This window comes from Balaenoptera borealis, assembly GCF_965194805.1.
Source record: "Balaenoptera borealis genome assembly, chromosome: 4".
NCBI classification, from domain to species: Eukaryota; Metazoa; Chordata; class Mammalia; order Artiodactyla; family Balaenopteridae; genus Balaenoptera; species Balaenoptera borealis.
In genome coordinates, this window is record NC_138861.1 from 31,022,066 (window position 1) to 31,044,648 (window position 22,583).

General features: G+C 40.6%; 1 protein-coding gene across 6 annotated transcripts in view; it reads right to left on the reverse strand.

Annotated features, from left to right (window-relative positions):
- Window positions 1-22,170, reverse strand: part of MANBA (mannosidase beta) — a 119,481-nt gene extending 97,311 nt beyond the window's left edge. For 2 of the 6 annotated variants that reach the window (XM_082390984.1, XM_082390983.1), the window contains exons 1-5: window positions 21,882-22,169; window positions 15,366-15,460; window positions 13,200-13,305; window positions 12,230-12,400; window positions 7,419-7,542 (exon numbers count right to left, since the gene is read on the reverse strand). In XM_082390984.1, the coding sequence (XP_082247110.1) occupies window positions 7,419-7,542; window positions 12,230-12,400; window positions 13,200-13,305; window positions 15,366-15,460; window positions 21,882-22,058 (673 nt within the window). In that variant the 5' untranslated portion in view covers window positions 22,059-22,169. Of the gene's footprint in view, window positions 1-7,418; window positions 7,543-12,229; window positions 12,401-13,199; window positions 13,306-15,365; window positions 15,461-15,912; window positions 16,449-16,505; window positions 16,912-21,019; window positions 21,216-21,881 lie in introns of those variants that run through there. The other 4 variants (XM_082390988.1, XM_082390985.1, XM_082390987.1 and 1 more) reach the window with 4 other exon arrangements.
- Window positions 22,171-22,583: the final 413 nt, after the last annotated feature.

The following is a 22,583-nucleotide window of genomic DNA, read 5'->3' on the forward strand; positions in this document are numbered from 1 at the left end:
TGAGAGTCTTAAATAATAATTTTCCTGGTATTACCTGGTCACTTCTTTTCACTGGTTAATTTTAAAATGTATAATCTTATTTCTAGTTAAGGACAGCTCCCTCTTATAAATCAAGACCCATTTCTAGAATGCAGCTTCCCAGCATATCTCTTCCAGCACTAACAAGTTATCCTTTCCTAAAGAATACCTATCACCCCCAGCTCTCCTGAAGTGGAATGAAAGATCATTTCAAAAATGGACAAAGTACCAGGGATGGGATAAGAAAGAAGAAAGTTTACTAAATGACTTAAAATCCCCTCCCAGGTCTCCCTCTCAATGACACCAAGTTTTGCATCCTTCCTCACCCTGACTAATCAACCCTGGGCCCAAACAGGATAGGAACTCATTATCAAAACAGGGTGGAGAGCAAGCTGATGAGCTCTCTCTACAACTTGAGGCCTTCCCTGGCCTGGAGCCTCAGCGATGTCCTAGCTGATGCCCTAGCTGATGCCCCGCTCCCTGCAGAAGACACTACAGTCTATAGTTTGTTCCATTTAACCTCAACCAGGTGGGCAACCCAGGGCAGGGCAGAGAATGTGGTTCTGGCCATTGATTCATTTTCAGATTCTTCCAAAGCTGATTCAGTGAGGTTTCTTCAATAACAAACAAACAAACAAACAAATCACCATGAGTCTGACTCAGATGGGAATTTGTAGAAAGGGTAACCAGCTGCACAGCCCAGATGAACGTGTGCTGCTTCTTCATGCAAACAATCTTCAGGACAACTCCAATTTGTGTAGATGTGGCCAATACATTAACCTTTTTTTTTTTTTTTTTTTTAATTTATTTGGCTGTGTCAGGTCTTTGTTGCGGTACATGGGATCTTCGTCGCAGTGTGCGGGATCTTTCGTTGCGGCGTGTGGGGTTCTCTCTAGTTGTGGCATGAGGACTCTAGAGCACGCAGGCTCGGTAGTTGCAGCACAGGGGCTTAGTTGCCCCGTGGCATGTGGGATCCCTACCAGGGATCAAACCCACGTCCCCTGCATTGGAAGGTGGATTCTTAACCACTGGACCACCAGGGAAGTCCCAGTACATTAACTTTTAAAACCCTCTAAAATGTACCAGCTCCTTTTATAGTCCCATGTAGTCCACTTCTTTGTCAAGATGTGGTCAGGATAAAAATTAAAAAAAAAAAAAAAACAGCTTTATTCGGTTGTCTAAGAGGAAAAAAAAAAAACGTATAGGAAGACATGGAAGTAGAAAAATAAGACGGCTGAGTTACATTAATTCAAGTGTGTCCATAACCACAGAAAGACTTACTCTCAAACTACACCTTAAGCCTGCTTTAACTGATTGTAATTAAGCCTCAAATATCAGTACCTTCATTTAATCATATATCTAGCTTCAAAAAAAACTGGTTCTTCCACACTTACACCCTCACTAGGCTGTAATGAGTGCTGTAATTTACAAACACAGGGAAAGAACCGAGGAATGTTAGAGGCAAGAGAAACTTGGCCATCTCCTAGTTACTTTGCAGTTGTGGTATTTGAGGCCTTGACTGCAGAACTAGCTCAAAGCTCCCGAGCCAGTGGACAGGACAAGGGCCCAGGTTTCCTAACTCCAGTGCTCTCTACCTTCCACGCATCTCCCACAGAGGCGCCTATCAAAAGGAAAGACACTAGCAGGCACGCACAGATTGAAATTTGCATATGAATAACGAGGAAGACCAAAAGCAAAGGTGCTTTTTGTCCTTCAGAATCCTAAGTCCTAACAGCAAATACATATAATGTGAAACAAAGCATTTGAAGCCACTGTAACCATAAAATATTAGCCTCTTAATATGAGCGTCCTTATAAAAAAGAAAAAACACTGAAATCTACAAATATAAAGAATGTGTCTGGGGCTTCCCTGGTGGCGCAGTGGTTGAGAATCTGCCTACCAATGCAGGGGACATGGGTTCGAGCCCTGGTCTGGGAAGATCCCACATGCCGCGGAGCAACTAGGCCCGTGAGCCACAACTACTGAGCCTGCACGTCTGGAGCCTGTGTCCCGCAACAAGAGAGGCCGCGATAGCGAGAGGCCCGCGCACCGCGATGAAGAGCAGCCCCCGCTCGCCGCAACTAGAGGAAGCCCTCGCACAGAAACGAAGACCCAACACAGCCATAAATAAATAAGTAAATAATAAAGAATGAGGATTAAAAACAAAAAGAATGTGTCTGACCTTCCACTAAATGCATAATTACATGGTTGCACAGTTCCTCCATTTGTCAAAATACTATCTTCGTAACCTAAACTACCTGACAAAGGCATGACAACAGTTATGTGAGCATTTCTGCCAAACAGCGGAAATATATTTCTTGAATAATTACTGTCTGTGAAACTTGACGGGCACTATGAATTACACCCCAATCACAAAGAGCAAAGATGTTGAATCTACTTAAAGAAACAAAATATACCCGAAGGTCACAGTTAAGAATACAGGATGGCATTTGGAAGGGCTAAGAACCAGCAGGGACATGGAAGAACACTCAGGTTAGCAGGGGATGGATCTGCAAACGTACGTTGGTGGACTGCTTATGTAAGATGAAAAAGATGCTTCATCCCACTGGGGGGCAAGCTATTCAAAGATGGCTGCCTTGATCAGCCCTGCTGAGCTCCTCCCAGCTCCCCCTTCTGCCTGCTCGCTTCATCTTGCATCTTTCATAGGTGATGCAAAGCTGCAATGAAGAGACAGTCTTGTGCATGTGAAGGAACAGCAATGACAACAAGCCACAGAATGCTGAAATTCAAACAGAGGATATATCCCCATGCTCCTGCCAGAATTAGACGACAGACTACAGTAGCTGCTTTTCAAAGAGGTAACAGCTTGCATTAGCCAGAAAAGCAGGCTTACAGTTAGTTACAACAGCTGTTTTCCCCTTCTTTCCCAAGCAGCAAGATCTCCTTGCCTATTCAGCAGGACAAAATCCTCAAAGATGAAATCAAAACAAAACAGACACAAAGCAAAATCCCCCCACCCCCCCCTCACCAAACAACATAAATTGGTAAGTTCTAGAGAAAAAAAAAAAATCGACTTACACAACAAGGCAGCTAGTCAGAGATTATTCAAGCAACCTACCTACCCATAAATATATTTTCGAGGGTGAATACCTTCATTTTATGGGTAATGAAAAAGAGATTCAAAATGAATGAAGAAAAAAATGAATGCATGCTTGCATTCAAAAAGGAATGCATTAAACAAGGCACTAAGCAAGATTGACAAATCTTTGCTACGTTGTAATATTATATTCTCTATATTAAGCTGTAAGCAAAGGGCAGCAATGACCTTCAATAAAGGCCACTGTTGGGCAGGCTAGGGTCGAGCTAGGAGCTAGGCCCACTCTTCCAACTCAAAGGCTATGTCTTCAGGAATGAAGAGACGGGGTGCTTTAGGCTAAGGCAGCAAGTAAATGTGGATACGGTCGGGAAGGCAGCATCTGTGAGGAATGGAATTGCCCAAGCACAGGTCAAAGGTCCACAGCTCACCTCAGCTCAACAGGAAGATTTACATGTTGAAAAACATCTCTATTTTATTTCTTTCTAACTGCAGTAACAGAAGATTAAACAATGCAGTGTTTCATCAGAACATACTTATTATATATTTGGACTTAATATGTCTATGTAACCTTATGAAAAGTTCATAAAGCTAGACAACCATCCCTCCCTAATAAATTTTAGGGCCTAATATGAACAATTTACATCAGATTACAAATACGAAAGACTTAGCATGGAGATGATCAATAAATGAATATATGTCTCTCTATCTCTCTCTCACACACACACACACATACACACATTCAAATAAATATTTTCTAATGATGTTTTAGAGAGTCTCATCAATAAATTGGTATCTCTCAAAACCCAGATAAATGGCAAGAGCCTAAGAGATAATGAGAGTAACTCGTTTCCCTTTGACCTCACTATTTTTTCCAAATATAAATTTGCTTTTATTACCTTAAATATTAAGAATGTGTGAAAATCATTTAGGAAGCTGAGGTTAGGGCAAAATTAAACAAATGACCAAAGGATATTCAAAAGTACAAAAGTTTAGAAACCACTATGCTAAGGATTAAGAATGCAGAAAAGAAAAAAATATATATATATATACACATAAAGAAAATTTTCAAGTTAGTTTTTAAAAGTCTAACAGCTTTTTTTCTGTCATATTTTATACAATTAAATTGGGGAACTATGGTTGGTCATTTGATCTTTAGGGTTAAACTCACTAATTTTAAATTAAGAAATAAATTAAACATTTGGAAAAACAAAAAGGTTATTTTCTTCTAGCCTCAATAGGCAGAAAGCAGAAAGTGCCACAAAGTCAAAGTAGTTTAGCCTTTCATAATAAGCTGGCTGAAATTACTAGATACTAGATTAGTTTAACTGCTTTCTTCCCTTATTATAAAGACAATATAGGCTCAATGTAAAAATTTAGAAGAATAAAATACAAACTATCTGTAGTACTATTATACAGAGATTAGCCACTGCTTGCATTAGTTTTGACTAACCTCATTTCACACTTAAATTTTAAAAATGAATACAGTATTTGATTTTAAATAAAAATTCTATGTACCTACTTTTGATTATGAACTAATCCTTTTAAAAAATGTTTAGTAACTCTCAATGCCTGCCTCAAACTGTGTACCAAATAAATGCAAAAAGTATCCAGAATATATTAGTTTATTCTCTATTATTTTCAACTTCTAAGTTTCTATTGATTTAAACTGAAAAAAAAAATTCTGAAAAAATCCTAAAGGAAGTTCCTCTCCTAATGCTTTCATAAGTTTATGCTTCAATTTTCTTTATTACATCAAGCAACCAAATTGAAATCTACAAAATTAATCAAAAATATAAGAATTACTGCTTGATATGCACAGGACATATCTTCTGAACAGGAAACATATTTTTCCTATGTTAAGTACAAAATATATTGTAGTCATAAAACATCAAAAATGTAGTTGATATGGATAATTGATTACACTGAGTCTAAATTAAATTTTAAGCATCATTTAAATTGATTAAATTGATTTAATTCAAATAAAATTTGCCCAGTCACTAATGGTGAATAAACTGAACCCTAATGACTCATATTCAGGAAGAAATGTTTAGCTTCATATTCAAAACTTTAAATTAAACTAGAGCGGTGTTATTCAAATTTCTTCAGATATCAGGATACCTGGAACTCATAGCACTTTTTGCTAACCACCAAAAACACTGATTAAACTTCAAAGCTAATAAATAAATAACTTTTGGCAAAATCAGACCCCTTCTTACAGTAGGTTTATTATATACACCTGAGAAAAATTATGGGTGGGGATGGGGGGGAGTGAACCATTATGTATTTGATTTCATAGCAAGGCTCAATTCGGGTTGAGCCTCTGAAGAATAGTTTGAGAAACACTAAACTAGAAAGCTCTAAACAGCCACATTTATATGTGCAATTTACATTAGATCTTCCAATGTCTTTTTTTTTTTTTTTTAATTTATTTTTGGCTGTGTTGGGTCTTCGTTTCTGCGTGAGGGCTTTCTCTAGTTGCAGCAAGCGGGGGACACTCTTCATCGCGGTGCGCGGGCCTCTCACTATCGCGGCCTCTCTTGTTGCGGAGCACAGGCTCCAGACGCGCAGGCTCAGTAGTTGTGGCTCACGGGCCTAGTTGCTCCGCAGCATGTGGGATCTTCCCAGACCAGGGCTCGAACCCGTGTCCCCTGCATTGGCAGGCAGATTCTCAACCACTGCGCCACCAGGGAAGCCCTCCAATGCCTTTTAAACATTTAAAAATGCCAGCAGCACCTAATGACTTCCTCAATTGTCAACCATCTCTGATATGCTTTTGTCTTCTGCCTTTAGAAAACACAGATTTGGCTCCATTGAAGAGAAATCTAGGGTCACCAGGGCCCTAAAGACAACAGAACTCTTGTATGGACACACCACATACTTGCTTACAGACTTCATCTAGTTAGGCCTGCACGGACCTGGATGGAGCATCGTGAGTTATCATTTAAAATCCCATTTGCCTCCACCTTCACCCTGATTTCCGTAACTTCTCAAATTCTTTGATCTCTGGTTTTCTGAACTACTGGGGCTGCCATCCCGAAGACTATGACACAATCTAGTTTGGCTTGATAATTGTTTATATCTCCCCTCCCCACCTCAACCAACTTGCAGGGATGAGTGGACACATTATACTTCTTTTCTATGCCAAATACACACAGTGCTGGGCAAAGAACTCAACAAATATTTGACCAGTTTTTAACCAATTCATTGACATCTGTGAGATTTCTGAGGGTTTTCTTCAATGCTCCTTTCAACTGAAAAAGTAGTATTCTTTACCTTATGAGAGTTTCTTTAATGCCTTGTCTGTCTTCCAGTTTATTTTCAACTCTTAACAAGGCTGGTATGTCATGGCCTTCAGAGGAGAAAATGTGCAGTGACAGAAAGTCAGCCCAATGATTTAAGCAAACCAAGAACTCAGCACCATGGAGTTCTGAAAGTGACTACAGGGGCAGCAAAAAGGAGTGCAAGCCAGCAGCCCAAATTCTTTTAAGAAACAGTTTGGGAGAACAGAGCTTCCTTCCCTCCCTTCCTCCCACTTTCCTTTCTTTTCTTTCTTTCTTTCTTCCTCTCATTTTCTATTTTTCAGAATATGTTAAAAGGTAGGTACCCACCTACTTAACTGCTTTATACAGTAAATTTTCATGACAGGGACTTCCTTGGTGGCGCAGTGGTTAAGAATCCGCCTGCCAATGCAGGGGACACAGGTTCATGCCCTGGTCCAGGGAGATCCCACATGCCATGGAGCAACTAAGCCAGTGCGCCACAACTACTGAGCCTGCACACCACAGCTACTGAAGCCTGCGCGGCTAGAGCCCGCACTCCGCAACAAGAGGAGCCACCGCAATGAGAAGTCTGTGCACCACAATGAAGAGTGGCCCCCGCTCGCCACAACTAGAGAAAGCCCGCGTGCAGCAACGAAGACCCAACACAGCCAAAAATAAATTAATTTTTAAAAAGTTTTCATGACAAATCAGTTTGTACATATTTTTCACTTTTCTACATTTAATGTGTCATAAATTTTTTTTTAAATAAGTCTCTGAAAAGTACAGTTGTCCCTCGGTATCCACAGCAGATTGGTTCCAGGACCTGCTGGAGATACCAAAATCCACTGATGCTCAAATTCAGCCCTCCACATCCACAGTTCTGAATCGATGGATTCAACAGACCTCGGATCATGTAGTACTGTAGTATTTGTTGAAAAAAATCCACACATAAGTGGACCCGCACAGTTCAAACCCATGTTGTTCAAGGGCCAACTATATATATATTCAAATTATAAATCCAATTTTTATAACATAGAGGAGGCTCAAAAAAGAAAAACAAGAAATCACAGCTCTTAGCTTACCATATACGGGGGTAAATGTGAAGTAGTTCAGATGACAAATATTATAGGCTTCAATTCTAACATCTTTCCAGATGCCCTGGGTAGGAAAGGAAGGCCCCCAGTCCCAACTAAAGGAACACTGTGCCTGTAATTTTAAGGGAAAAAAAGAAGATCGATTCTAATTACCATGAAACTTAAACATTATGAAAACCTTTTTCTTTTAAAATATTATGTACATGTGTACTAGTTTGCTAGGGCTGCCGTAACAAAATACCACAAACTGGGTGACTTAAACAACAGAAATTAACTTTCGCATAGCTCTGGAGGCTGAGAAGTCCAAGATCAAGGTGTTGGCAGGTTTGGTTTCCTGGGCTTACAGATGGCCACCTTCTCCCTGTGCCCTCACATAGCCTTTTCTATATACACACACACACACACACACACACACACACGCCCCTAGTGTCTCCCTCTGTTGTCCAAATTTCCTCTTCTTATAAGGACATCAACCATACTGGATCAGGACTAATCCTAATGGTCTCATTTAACTGAATCACCTCTTTAAAGACCTCATCTCCAAATAGAGTGACATTTTCACCTTACTGAGGGTTAGGACTTTAATATACAAATTTGGGGGGCACAGAATTAAGTCCGTAAGAGCGTGTGTGTGTCCCATATACAGCATCTAAAATGACCCAAAATGATCCTCTCCTGGTATTCACGTCCTTGTGTAATCCCCTCCCCTTGAGTACGGATTAGACCTAATGAATCACTTCTAACCAACAGAATACAACAGCAGTGAGAGCACATCCAAAATTAGGTTATAAAAGAGTGCACCTTCTGTTTTGGGTGCTCTCTCAGCTCTCTCTTGGCCAAGGGGGAAGTCAGCTGCCATGCCGTAAGGCAGCTCTATAGACAGGCCCACATGAGTGAGCCTGGAAGCCCATCCGAGGTCTGCCAATAACCACATGGGTGAGCTTAGGTAGGCCTCATCCAGGCTTAAGGTGACTGCAGCCCTGGTCCACAGCTTGCCAGTAACCTCATGAGTGACCTTGAGCCAGAGGTACCCAGCTAAGCCACACCTGCATTCCTGACTGACAGAAACTGTGATAATAAATGTTGTTTTAAGCTTGATAAGTTTTGGTATAATTGTTACACAGCAATAGATAACTAAAACAATAACTAATCTATCAACCTAGGCAACATAGTTAAATTTGGCAGAAATGTTCTAAGACCATAAAATCTAATTATGTACATTTATTCTTCAAAAGCATATTACACTGAAGCAACACAATAGTTACTCTTTAAATTTCTCCCAAATATCTCTGCACCCACTATAATATTTAAATGTAATAACTATAAAGAATGAAGAAACAGATTGAAAGATAAAGATACAACAGTTTAAGAAACTCTAACTAGAGTTTCTTGCCAACCCCTATTTCCTCCAGTATGAATTCAGAAATCCTGGTTTCTGAACTTACAGCCCAAAAACAATCAGTTCAGCATTTAGACACTGACACAGGTGATCAGAACAGAATTTTTCTAATTCCCTCTTCTTAAAAGAAAAAAAAATATTTGTAAAACACAGTCAATTAAATTTTGTGAGGCTGTGAGTTAAGCTTTTAAAAAAGAACAAGCACCAGAAGAAGTACTGAGATCTTCCTGAATGGAACACTTGTAGGATAGAGCCTGAGGATTTGCCCAAACTGTTCTCATTTAAGTATTATTTCCTAAGCTCTGTATTTATCTAAAACAGAGATAATTTAGTTTCTATTACAGAGAAAAACAAAGACTAAAAACCACTTCACACCATCAACAGATGAATGGATAAAGAAGATGTGGCACATATATACAATGGAATGTTACTCAGCCATAAAAAGAAACGAAATTGAGTTATTTGTAGTGAGGTGGATGGACCTAGAGACTGTCATACAGAGTGAAGTAAGTCAGAAAGAGAAAAACAAACACCATATGCTAACACATATATACGGAATCTAAAAAAAAAAAACAAAAACAAAAAAAATGGTTCTGAAGAACCTAGGGGCAGGACAGGAATAAAGACACAGAGGTAGAGAATGGACTTGAGGACACGGGGAGGGGGAAGGGTAAGCTGGGACGAAGTGAGAGAGTGGCGTGGACATATACACACTACCAAAAGTAAAATAGACAGCTAGTGGGAAGCAGCCGCATAGCACAGGGAGATCAGCTCAGTGCTTTGTGACCACCTAGAGGGGTGGGATAGGGAGGGTGGGAGGGAGGGAGACGCAAGAGGGAGGGGATATGGGGATATATGTATATGTATAGCTGATTCACTTTGTTATAAAGCAGAAACTAACACACCATTGTAAAGCAATTATACTCCAATAAAGATGTTTAAAAAAATAATAAATAAATAAAACCACTTCACAGCATCCACATCATATAAAATCACCACTTAAATATCAGATTCTCATGCTCAGAATGAAAACCATCTTGGGGATGTTTATTGGAGAGTTTTTAAGTTCAGATATATAATTCTTTTATTAGGGATAGAGAGAAGGAGGAGGGCAAAAATATTCAACATCTTATAAGGCAGATTATTTTCCCCAGCAAGGGCTACAAATCACTCTTATTCATACAATCTCTCCAAATAAAAGTTTTCACTTATTCAAAAATATTTGTGAAGTGCTTTCTATGTTTCAGGCTGGAAGTATATCAAGATACAAAACAGAAACAGTCCTTCTGCTTACAGCACTCACAGTATAACAAGAAATTGAAGCATTGAACAAACAGTCACAAATCCAAAGGCAATAGACAGGGAACATATGATGGGGGGAGAACAGGTGTCAAGACAAGTTTCCCTGAATAACAGTGACTTTTATATGGAGACGTGAAAGGTGAGTACCACTTCTCCAGTGTGTCTAGGGGAGAGGGAAGTGAATACATCCTTTTCAGAAGGAACAACATATGCAAAGCCCTCAAGATGCAAGAGAATATGATGCATTCCAGGAAATTAAGAGAAAACAATGGGAAGAGATGGGCAGAAGACTGGAGCAGTGGGCACGGGGCAGCCTGAGCTAAGAACTTTGGACTTTCGCCTAAAAGCAACAAGAAACTGTTGAAGAGTTTTACAAAGGGGGGTGCTATGATTTTTATCTGAAAGGAACATTCTGGCTGCTCCTTGGCAAATTAATTGCAGGAAGGCAAACGAGGTCATAGGGTACCAGTTAGGCAACCAGGGCAATATTTGATGCAAGAAATGGTAATATATTGAACCCAAGCACGGGAGTAGAAATGGAGCAAGAGCAGATTCAAGAACTACTGAAAAGGTAGCATCGACATCAGCAAAAGGACTTCCGGATCTCTTTTAAAAAAGAGACAGGGGGCTTCCCTGGTGGCGCAGTGGTTAAGAATCCGCCTGCCAATGCAGAGGACACGGGTTCGAGCCCTGGTCCAGGAAGATCCCACATGCCTGGAAGCAACTAAGCCCGTGCACCATACCCGCTCGCCGCAACTAGAGAAAGCCCACAAGCAGCCAAAAATAAATAAAATAAATAAATTAAAAAAAAAAAAGAGAGACAGGGAGGTATCAAAAATAACTCTGAGGCTTCTGGCTTGAATGACTGCTTTGAATGGTATTCCATTCAGGGAGACAGGGAGCCCTGGGAGCAGGGTTTAGATCCCAAGTGCAGTGTTGGACACACTGAGCTTTAGGCACCTGTGGTATGGGTTGGCCAAAAAGTTCGTTCGGGTTTTCCCGTAAGATGCTATCGAAAAGCCCGAACGAACTTTTTGGCCAACGCAATATACAACGGAATTTAGTTGGTCTTAAAAAGGAAGGAAATTCTGACACGTGCTAAACACAGATGAACCTTGAGGACATTATACTAAGTGAACTAAGCCAGTCACAAAAAGACAAATACTCTATGATTCTACTTATATGAGGTATCTAGAGGAGTCAAACTCCTAGAAACAGAAAGATGGTGGTTGCCAGGGGCTGAGAGTTGGGGAAAGCGGGGAGTTGTTTTTTAATGGGTATAGAGTTTCAGTTTTGCAAGACGAAAACGTTCCGGAGATAGGTTTCACAACAATGTGAATATATTTAATCCTACTGAACTGTACACTTAAAATAGTTAAGATGGTAAGTTCTGTGTTATGTGTATTTTACAATTAAAAAAATTTTAAGTAAAAATAAAACTAAAAACTAAGTGTCACACAATATACTAATTCATCCATGTATTAGGATAAATCCAAGTCATCTATACCGAGGTCATACACAAAGAATATTTATCACCTGTGGGTTTTGTTAGATTTTATGAGAACCTAGCAGTAAAAAATTGCATGTCAGCAAATATATCGACAGTTGCAGAAGGCTAGTAATAAGAATCACTCATGAATATGAACCCTACAGTCTGGTGAAAAGTCTGATAAACCCAGGTGTTGTTTTAAAAAAATTGTAAAGGGGGAATTCCCCGGTGGTCCATTGGTTAGGACTCTGCGCTTCCACTGCAGGGGGCATGGGTTCAATCCCTGGTCGGGGAATTAAGATCCCTGCAAGCCTCGTGGCACAGTCAAAGAAAAAAAAATTGTAAAGGTACATTATCAGTCACCTATTTTTCTTCTTTTTCCAATGTTATCTAAGTTCTGAAGCACTCCTCAAGAAGAAAACCTAGTAAGACAAGCTCTCTACAAAAATTCTTGTAACTTTTGGTTCTTATTTCTAATTTTTAAATCCCACTAAGGGGGCAGGAAAGAGATGCCCAACTTCTGAAATACAACTGGAGTCTTCAAACAAGCATTTCATACGCCCTCATCCCATCCTCAAGGCTAAAGCCCCTCCATTGCGAGACTGTTACCTTGCGAATAAAGTTGACATGGCATTCGCCATCCTGCACACGCGGAGGGCAGTTGGGGGGCACGCTGTAGTGAGTGTGAACTTTACTCCTCTGGTCCGCATATATCACTGGTGACTGGAAATGCACCTCAATGACGTTTACTGCTTGGACCACATGTGTAATATCAAAGCTCTAAATTAAAGGGAAAGAACAAATGTGAGAGTACCCTCCTGTGTAAAATTTTAGATATAGGCAGAATGTATGAAAGATGCATAAAATAATTGAAATCTTTAGGTTCAGCCTTTTTGCAGGAGAAAGCACTTCTCCAAAATAGTATAACTTAGTTGCCTACTTTTAGTTATAACTGATCACATTCTCCTACCCAAACGTAGATTTCTAGGTTTTCTCCTGCTATTTTTACTGACAGATGATGGTTCTAGGCAAACAGAGCAAGCAGAGACTATCTTTAGCCCTGGAATGTCTGCTCTGGCTATTTACACATGGCTTTGAATTGCCAAGGATTTCCTAGACACTTCATGATAACCTGACCCTCTGCTATCCATAGCATGTATTTGTAAGTCATAAGTTATTTTTGTTTTGAAAAGTCTACCCTTGAAAGGGAAGGGAGATCAGGATACAATCTCTTAAGGTAACTGTTCCAGGAAGGAAGGGACATTTTGTTTTAAAATGGTTTGTCAACCGTCATTTCCCATGAAACTCTGGATTACCAAATAACAGAGAAGGGAACAGCATTTGTCAAACATTGCCTATGTGCCAAAAACTGATACTGATCACTTTATATAATTAGCTCATTACATCCTCACAATAATTCCATAGGGTTTGAGTGTCTTCATCATTCTACAAATATGGCAACTGAGAGATAAAGTAACTTACCCAGTGCATCAAAGGACTTGTACTTGCCACTCAGGATAACAATGAACGCAAATACATACAAGTGGTTCTTTTTAACCTGATGTCATTATGTACTTACATAGCTTCTGAACGTGTTGTCTGTTTCGCCAACAGGAACATTATTGAGCAGGACTACTGTAACCGTATCGACGCCTTCAAAAACCAAATTTACTTTACGCCGTTTGCTAAAAAAAGATTTTTAAAACAAGATGTATAGAACATCAACTTAGATAATTAGCCTTTTTTTATTAGTTAAGAACGAAAGGAATAAGTATTTCACAGAAAATATACATTCTTAGAAGGGAGTTTGCAATGAAATTTTCAGAAATATTGCTTTAATACATTTTTATGTTGAGTGATTCAGTTTAACTTTCTTCACAATATTTCAATCACCATAAAATCATGAGCATGACTTCTAATTTCCATGCATTGACTTGTTTCCTAGAACTTCACAAATTCTTATAAGAACCAAGTTAAATAATAGACATAAAGCATTTTCACAAACTATTATATTTACTAACACTAAGCGAACACATTAACCAACAAACAAGTATCTATGAGTAAACAGTATGTGCCCAGCACTCTGCTAAACCTTACAGGGAACTAAAACAGTCTCTGAATTTAAGGAATCTGCAGTCTGGTTAGCACTGAAGCCTAAAACACAGGAAACAAAGAGAAAGCTTTCAATCTTTTCTACTTTGTGGTACAGTCTTGTTGGATAGACTACAAGTGCTATCAGAGTTTATGTCATAAGGAAAGACTTCAAGAAGGAGACAAGAGTTTAAAGAAGAACAAAATAAATAAAATGTATACCCACACAATAAAATAGCACTCAACAATAAAAAGAAATGAAGTACTGGTGAATATGACAACATGGATGAACTTGAAAACATTATTATGCTAAGTGAAAGACGCCGGTCACGAAGGAGCACATATTGTATAATTCCATTTCTTTGAGATTTCCACAAGAAACAAATCCATGGAAATAAAAAATAAATTAGTGGTTGCCTAGGGCTGAGAGAGGGATGGGGGGATGGAGGTGCAGGAAGTGGTGCACGATTGGCAACAGTAAGCAGCATTTTCACAGACAAGCAGAGGATATTAAACTTGATCTGCCAATCGAAAAGGAAGACACCGTCATTCTTAAGCAAGAATGTCATGGTAAAATCAAAATTTGGGAAAGATGAATCTAATGTTTCTGCATACGAAAGACTGGAGAATAAAAAAACAAAGTACGAAATCTAATTAGGCAGCATAGACCTAATTCCAGGTACTCTCTAATAAAGGCCTAGGCAAAGGCGGAAACTTGGAAATAAGGAGGCAGGGGCTGAATCAAGAGAAATGATAGGCAAAAATTAACAGGACTCAGAAACAGACCGAATACAGGGAGATGAAGAAAATATATGATGAGCCACAAACTCCTTGGGCACGGAAGATTGGGAAGATGGCATTACAGTAAGAGAAATAATGAGGTTGTTAGAATATAAAGCAAGCTTTCAGTGGGAAAGTCAATTGGTTAAATTACGGATATGTTGAGTTCAAGGGGAAAGAGGACCCCCTATTAGAGATATTTTAAGTATTATCTGGAAATAAGAGCCTGGAACACAGTAATTCCATGATATTGAGCACTATTTTCTGGCTTTATTTCTTTTTTAAGAAGCTAGTAAATAATTACCCCAAAAAAGATCCTATTAAAGGGACAAAAGGGTTTTTTTTTTTTAATTTAGCAATAATGGTGGTAGATACAATTGGGTTACATTCTGCTACATAGAACATTACTGAAAACTATACCACGGTTTTCCTCATGGCCTCATGACATCATGTGAGGCCAATGCCTTAGTTTCAGTGGCTGGTTAACACTACACCAAACAAAGGAAGTATCTCTGATCCTACTTGACAATATTGTAAATATATACACTCTATGGGTTACTGGGAGGGCAGGGAAAAGGAAAGGCAGATAAGAGAATTGACTAGGTCTAGGCGACTCCATTATAACCACTGGAAAAATGACTGAATAAGACATAATTTTGTGACTAATGATCAGTGGCACCACCCTCATACACAAATCAAAACATAAATCATATATATTCACTTTTATAGTACAGGCTTTAGTCTGACAATGTTCTGATATGCAACCTAAACAAACAAAAGATTATTGCAGACAGAAAAAGAACAAAAGTTCAAATAATAATAATAAATGAATAGATAGATATAGATATAAATATAGATATACACACGGAAGTACCTCATGTCAAAAGGGATTTTAAATTTCTTGATATAGGTCCAGTTATCCAAGGCGATCCATCTGTAGTTAAGGTTATTAAATCTGTAGTAAGGATCCTGTTGATAAAAATTATGGTAGGTGATTAAACATGCAAAAAAAAATTAATTAAATAAACATGAAATAAACTATCAATGATAGCTATTTATTACCTAAAAATTAATGAACTCTTGGCCTAGGAGTGCAAGCATTTCATATGCCGGCACATCCCATCCTCAAGGCTAAAGCTCCATCTGTTTAACAGACCATTACCTTTCAAACAAAGTTGCCATGGCATGAGCATACTAAAAATACTAAAAATATTTTTAAATGGAAAAAAAAAGCCCAACACAATCAAAATACCTGAAATGAAAGAGCTCTGAGATACAACTATTACATAGTTTCATTATGAAAGAACATGTGTGGAGATGAAGATTGGCTTCCCCTGTTAAAACCAAGCACAGAACCTACAAGGCATCAGCAGAGAATGAACGGCAGCCCTTCTTATGGTGCACAGCCATCAGACACTCACCGCCCTCTGGTTCTCACTTCGCGTTTTGCTGCCACTATCCCAGCTGGCCTCAAGAGGAACACTTCTTCTCCTCTACTGCCCAAAGATCAGCAAAACTCCCACTCCTTGGATTTACTCAGCATTTACAAAGTTATTTTTCACTCAGCTTTACTAAGTGAACACAAAAAGGATCTCTGCAGAGAATATACAGGCAGCATAGATACCGTCAAACTTACACACTTCAGGTTTCCTATATTAGCCTAGACCAGGTCAGCAAACTACAACCCATAGGCCTAATGCAGCTCACTGCCTGTTTTTGTATGGCCAGTGAGCTAAGAATGGACACGTGTCGATAAATAAAGTTTTACTGGAGCACAGCCAGGCCCATTCCTTTATAAATTATATACGGCAGCTTTCATGCTACAATAGCAGAGTTGAGTAGACATGACAGAGACCAAATGACCCATGCAGCCTAAAATAGTATCTGGCCCTCTGCCCTAGACAACTGGCCTGCTGGGTGTTCACAGATGCTCTCCCATCTCAGTGTCCAGCCCCAAGTCCTCCCTGCCATAATCCTTACATCTTTCTTCTCCTACTCATTTTCTACCCTTTACCTCTCAGATGAGGGCTCCCAGGCAGGAGGTGGGACAGAAAACGGTAAGAGAAGCTTCTCAGTTCTTACGTCTGTGAACGACACCACGGCTGCATAGCGGGACACAGCACAGGCTCAGAGGGCTTCTCCCTTCCAACTGGGACAGGCCCAAGGGTGATCGCCGCAGGAACTGCAGCTCCAAGTTGAGAGGGAAAAGCCAACTTTGTCTCAGTTCCACAGAGGTTAAGAGCTGGCCACTGGCAACAGCCAGCTGGGCACTTGCCCAGAGAACAAATCCGCAAGAGGCACTATAACATCGCTGGGTGTGTACCAAAATGGAGAGAAAGGTATCAGCCAGAAACTGCTCCTGACTGGAAGAAATAATTTTGATAAGATACAAAGGGGGTGGGGGGACTTCCCTGGTGGTCCAGTGGTTGAGAATCCACCCGCTAATGCAGGGGACACGGGTTCGAGCCCTGGTCTGGGAGGATCCCACACGCCACGGAGCCACTAGGCCCGTGAGCCACAACTACTGAGCCTGCGTGTCTGGAGCCTGTGCTCCGCAACAAGAGAGGCCACGATAGTGAGAGGCCCGCGCACCGCGATGAAGAGTGGCCCCCGGGCTTTCCTGGTGGCGCAGTGGTTGAGAGTCTGCCTGCCGATGCAGGGGACACGGGTTTGAGCCCTGGTCTGGGAAGATCCCACATGCCACGGAGCAGCTGGGCCCGTGAGCCACAATTACTGAGCCTGCGCGTCTGGAGCCTGTGCTCCACAACAGGAGAGGCCGTGATGGTGAGAGGCCCGCACACCGCGATGAAGAGTGGTCCCCACTTGCCACAACTAGAGAAAGCCCTCGCACAGAAACGAAGACCCAATACAGTCATAAATAAATAAATAAATAAAAAGAACGTGAATTTCTTTAAAAAAAAAAAAAAGAGTGGCCCCCGCTTGCCGCAACTAGAGAAAGCCCTCGCACAGAAACGAAGACCCAACACAGCCAAAAATAAATAAATAAATAACCCATGAACTTTAAAAAAAAAAAAAAAGTTGCAGAGACTCAGATTACATTTATAATAACTACTGCAAATGCTAAGCAACCAATTTAATTTGGTTCCAGAGTGGTCTGATCCCCTTTGCTCATATTAAAATTCTGAGTCCTATTTAAAGCAAATAGGACATCGTTCAGCATTACGCCTGATGACTAAGGACCCATGTAAGTGACTGAGTTCATAAGCAAACCCATGAACCCTAAAGACAGTAACAGTATCACTTGTTGACCATTTACTTTATATCAGGCTCCAAGATAGGCACTCATTCACTCTTATCTTCATAACAAAGATGTGCTGTAAATACCATTCTATAGAGGAAGAAACTAATGCTCCAAAAGGTGAAGTGTCTTTCCTGAGGTCCCATGATGAAGCAGAAGTACATCCAGGCATGAAACAAACTCAGTCCAACACCAAGGTCTACATTTTTTCAACTGTGCTTCAATGCCTCACGCCATATTTACCTACACTTTTATACCAGATGATCATTGCATCTTGTACCTACCATTTTTAGTAGTGTATGTGTATATTTACAATATATTTTCTTCTATTTTTTTTTTTTTAATTTTTATTTATTATTTATTTATTATGTTTATTTTTGGCTGTGTTGGGTCTTCGTTTCTGTGTGAGGGCTTTCTCCAGTTGCGGCGAGTGGGGGCCACTCTTCATCGCGGTGCGCGGGCCTGTCACTATCGCGGCCTCTCTTGTTGCGGAGCAGAGGCTCCAGACGCTCAGGCTCAGTAGTTGTGGCTCACGGGCCCAGTTGCTCCGCGGCATGTGGGATCTTCCCAGACCAGGGCTCGAACCCGTGTCCCCTGCATTGGCAGGCAGATTCTCAACCACTGCGCCACCAGGGAAGCCCTCTTCTATTTTTAAGTGTATATTTTGAGTAAGAAAAACTTTATAATGGAGTCTATGCAGTTATTAAAAATTTTTCTAGATCTATATTTATAGACATTTATAGATACAGAGAGATGTTCTATAGATACAGAGAGATGTTCATCATATATTTTAAATGAAGAAGTAGCTTACAAAACCATCTCAGGGACTGACTTCATCTTTATATTATTATATTTGTTTGTATATACTTAGAAAAGTATGGAAAGATATACATGAAAATTTTTACCTCCGAATAGTATGCTTTTTATTAGCTTTTTCCTTCTTCTTTATATTTTATATTTCTCTGCATCAATATTTGTACAGTAAGTATTAAACATTTATTATTCTTTTTAAAAGAATTTTAAAAGAGAATAAGAAAATTTAGTATATAAGAATTTTGTGCATGATAAAAATAATGTTTTGTATCAGTGGACAACAGAGAAATTGTTCAAATCATGTGATATAAAAAACTGCTTAACCATTTGAAAAAATTCAAATGGATCAATATTTTAAATACAAAAGAGGAATTATAAAAATACTAAAAGGGGGAAATATAGGTAAATATTTATTTAATTGGGAGAGAGGAAATTACTTCCAAAGCATAATACCAAAGACAGAAACAATCATAAAAGAAAAAAAGCTTATAAGATTTCAACATATAAAACTTTAAAACATGTATGTGACAAAATATATCATTAATAAATGGGAAATTTTTGAAAATATATAACAACAGGTCTAACAAATCTATATTTTAAAAGATGAATAGTCAATAGAAAAATAGATAAAAAACAGGAATAAGTAAGCCCAAATCACCAATAAGCATGAAATAAACCTATAAAAGGTGTTTAACCTCACTAGAAAGTAAATTGTTTCTATTTTTGTTTTTTAAAATAATATCCAATCTAGCACTTAAAACAAGTACTCCAATAAAGTCATGATGGGAGTGTAAAACTGGTACAATTTTTATGGAGAACAACTTAGAAGTACATAGCAAAAGACTAAAAAAATGCATACTCTTTTGAATCAACAATTCCACTTTAAAAAATTTGTCTAAGAAAATAAGGATGTACACTAACTAAAATGTAGCTAAAAGTATCTTCCCATCGTTGCAGAATAAAATCCAAAAGTTATTCCCAATGGCCTACAAGCCCTGCATGATCTGCCCTAGATGGCTACTTTGAAATCATCCACCTGTCCCCCAGGTCACAGGGCTACAGCCACCTGGCCTGCTTACTATTCCCAGAACTCATCAAGCTTGTTCCTGCCTCAAGGGCTCTCCCCTCCCCACTGCCATCTTTTCTTCCTTTTTGCTGGGAATTCATTTCCACTTAAAACTGAACTCATCAAAAGATCTTTATCAAAATGGCTATCTTTAACCACCTTTTCTAAAATAGAATCTTTCCCAACAAGCCTTCACTCTCTCAACGTGCTTTATTTTTCTTCAGTGTACCCGCTGTCACTGTATTATCTATTAATCTGTTTATTGTCTATCTCCTCCACTAGAATGTCTATTGGGACAAAGACTTTGTTTTCTTCACCACTTGATTCCAAGCACCTAGAATAATGCCTGCCACATTGGAGGTACTGAATAAATATTTATGAGATAATGAGGTGAATGACTTCAGCAAGATATGTTTCAAGTTCTCATGTAAACCCTGTATTTGGACCAGTGTCTGCTCTAAACTATAGAATATTTCCTAGGTCAACACCAAAAAGGGATGTTATAATAAAGCAGGTAGAATAACAACATCTTATTACTCAATAATGATACTCGATATTGATGATTATTGTCAACAGGCCTGGAGTTCCCCAATCCCCAAAAGCTCCCCATCTCTCATCCCACTACCATTTAAGACCTACACCTACCTTTACTGAAACTTAAAGTTTTCCTAAGAATTTATTAACAGATTTAACAGACATTGTAAATTGTTCCCATGAGGAAAAGTCAGTTATTTCATTCTGTGAGCACATCATTCACATTAACGAGCAACCAAACATTGTTTCTTGACATGTAGCCCTGTAACATGAAACAGTAATCTGATTTACTACAGCCACTAATGATTTCCCATTGCCTTAATTTAATCAGGAAAATGAGGCAAGGAGAAACCCTGCAAAAGAAACACAGGCATTTTCAAAGCATGGGTAAGTGAAGCCTTGGGGTACCAAGGTCACCTGTGGTCCATGTCATAAGTAGTTTGTTAACTAAAAATAGTTCAAATACTTAAAGTTTGAGAATTCTTTACTTAAAAAATAAACAGGACCATGGTCAGTGTCATTTACATTTGCTTCCTTTCTGATACACATTCTTGAAAAAAAGCTAATGGTACCAGATCAGAAATTTTGCATAACCCTAAGTTGACTGTCCTGTCATTTAAGTAAGTTTTGAATTATATTCCTGACAGTCAACTCCAGCGCTTTAAAAACACATTATTTATCAATGTGTCACACAGGGTAAGTGTCACACAGTACAGAAGGCTATGAAGTCAGGCCAGGCTGGGTTATAACTCCATTTCTGCCACTCTTAGTTGCTGTGTGATCTTGGGAAAAATTCTCTAACTTCTCTGGGCTCCATAATTCATATCATCCATAAAACGAAGATAAGAAGACTTACTCTTTAGAGTTGTTATGCAGATTGGGACAATGCATGCAAACCACGTATCAAGTACATCTTGTCCCAAAGCCATTAAAGATGTGCAGCAGATGGAACGAAAAAACAGTGGGAGGTGGCAGTCTGTTTGCAAACCTCTAACCACAGGCAGCCAAACAGGAAAACGTCCTCCACCAGAAGTCTAGAAATTGAAGCATCTATTGGGACACACACATCACATCACATCACACACCCTGAGAGGAAACAGCATCTTTCTTCATATCCCAATCAGCCTTAAAAATTACTTAGCCTTTACACTAGCACTGACAATCCTAACCTTACACTTGCAGGTCTCATTCTCCTCAGCTTATGTGCTGCTGCATCAATTCCAAATCTGACTCCCTGGTGCCTAAAAGCGAAAATGAAAAACTGAGGCATTAATGAATACAGTTAACCCTTACTTGGCGAAAGACTATTGCCCTCTGCAGTGTTCGGGTAGTTGAAACAATAATCCCCCGCTTTAGGCTTTGTCAGTGACAACACGTCCTTTCTAATCTACGCTTCACTGGAGAACTATGGCAATAACACCCCCAGTAGAACTGTCTGGACCTCCGCTTTCCTGAGTTGCTGCTGTCCCAGCGTGGGCGTGGGTCAGCCTCCATCTAGCCCGGACCCCAGCGGTGATCTTCGCCAAGAGTAGATACATTGCCTCGGCGTCCCCATCCCCACCCCCTCACCCCCCAAGACCACAAGACGCAAAGGGGAAGTTAGCGCCAAACCGAGGAGAACAGCCTCGGGCTCGGGGACTGCCAGGCCGTTCCTGGGCCCCTCTCACCACGAGGGGGACGCGGGCGCAGGCTCCCGGCGGGGAGGCCGCACACAGTACCTGGATGAGCCTCTGGTGGAACAAGGCGCTGTGCACGCAACCGGGAACCTCCGCGGGCAACTCCAGCGAGCCGTTCCCGCTGCGGATCCTCCAGCTTCCCCGCAAGCTGACGCTGACCACCATGGCAGCGGAGCCCGCACCGCACAACGCAAGCAGCAGGAGCAGGCGGAGGAGCATGCCGGCGGCCGGTACCTCACCCACCCACGGGGCAAAAAGCCCCGCGCGTCGGTGGGCCGCGGAAGTTACCCTCTGTTCGGGAGGAGCCCGGGCTGTAGCTCTCCCCGCCCCGGGGCCCGCCCCCAGCTCCAGGCCACGCCCCCGGCTCTCGGCCACGCCCCCAGGTCAGCTGAGCTGAAAGGACCTCAGCTGCTCCCCAGGCTCCGCAGGCTAGCTGGGAGCGCGGATATCGTGCCGACTGGGCGAAGCCCGGCGTCGCGAGTGCCGGAGCCGCCACCTCGTGCATGGCTCCGGGCTCGGACCGCTGCGGTCTGGGTCCTCCTCGGCTCTTATTCCAGCTGCTCCGGCGTCTGAACGGGAGGCGAGAACCATGCACGCTAATTGGGACACACCAATCTCTGGACGCAAAGTAGCGCACAGCCTCGGGGAGCTCAGGGACAGACAGTAGTGTGCGGAGACTACAGCAAGAGAGGCTCCTCACTGCTTCGGAGAACCGAAAACCAAGATACCCCATCACTTCAGTTT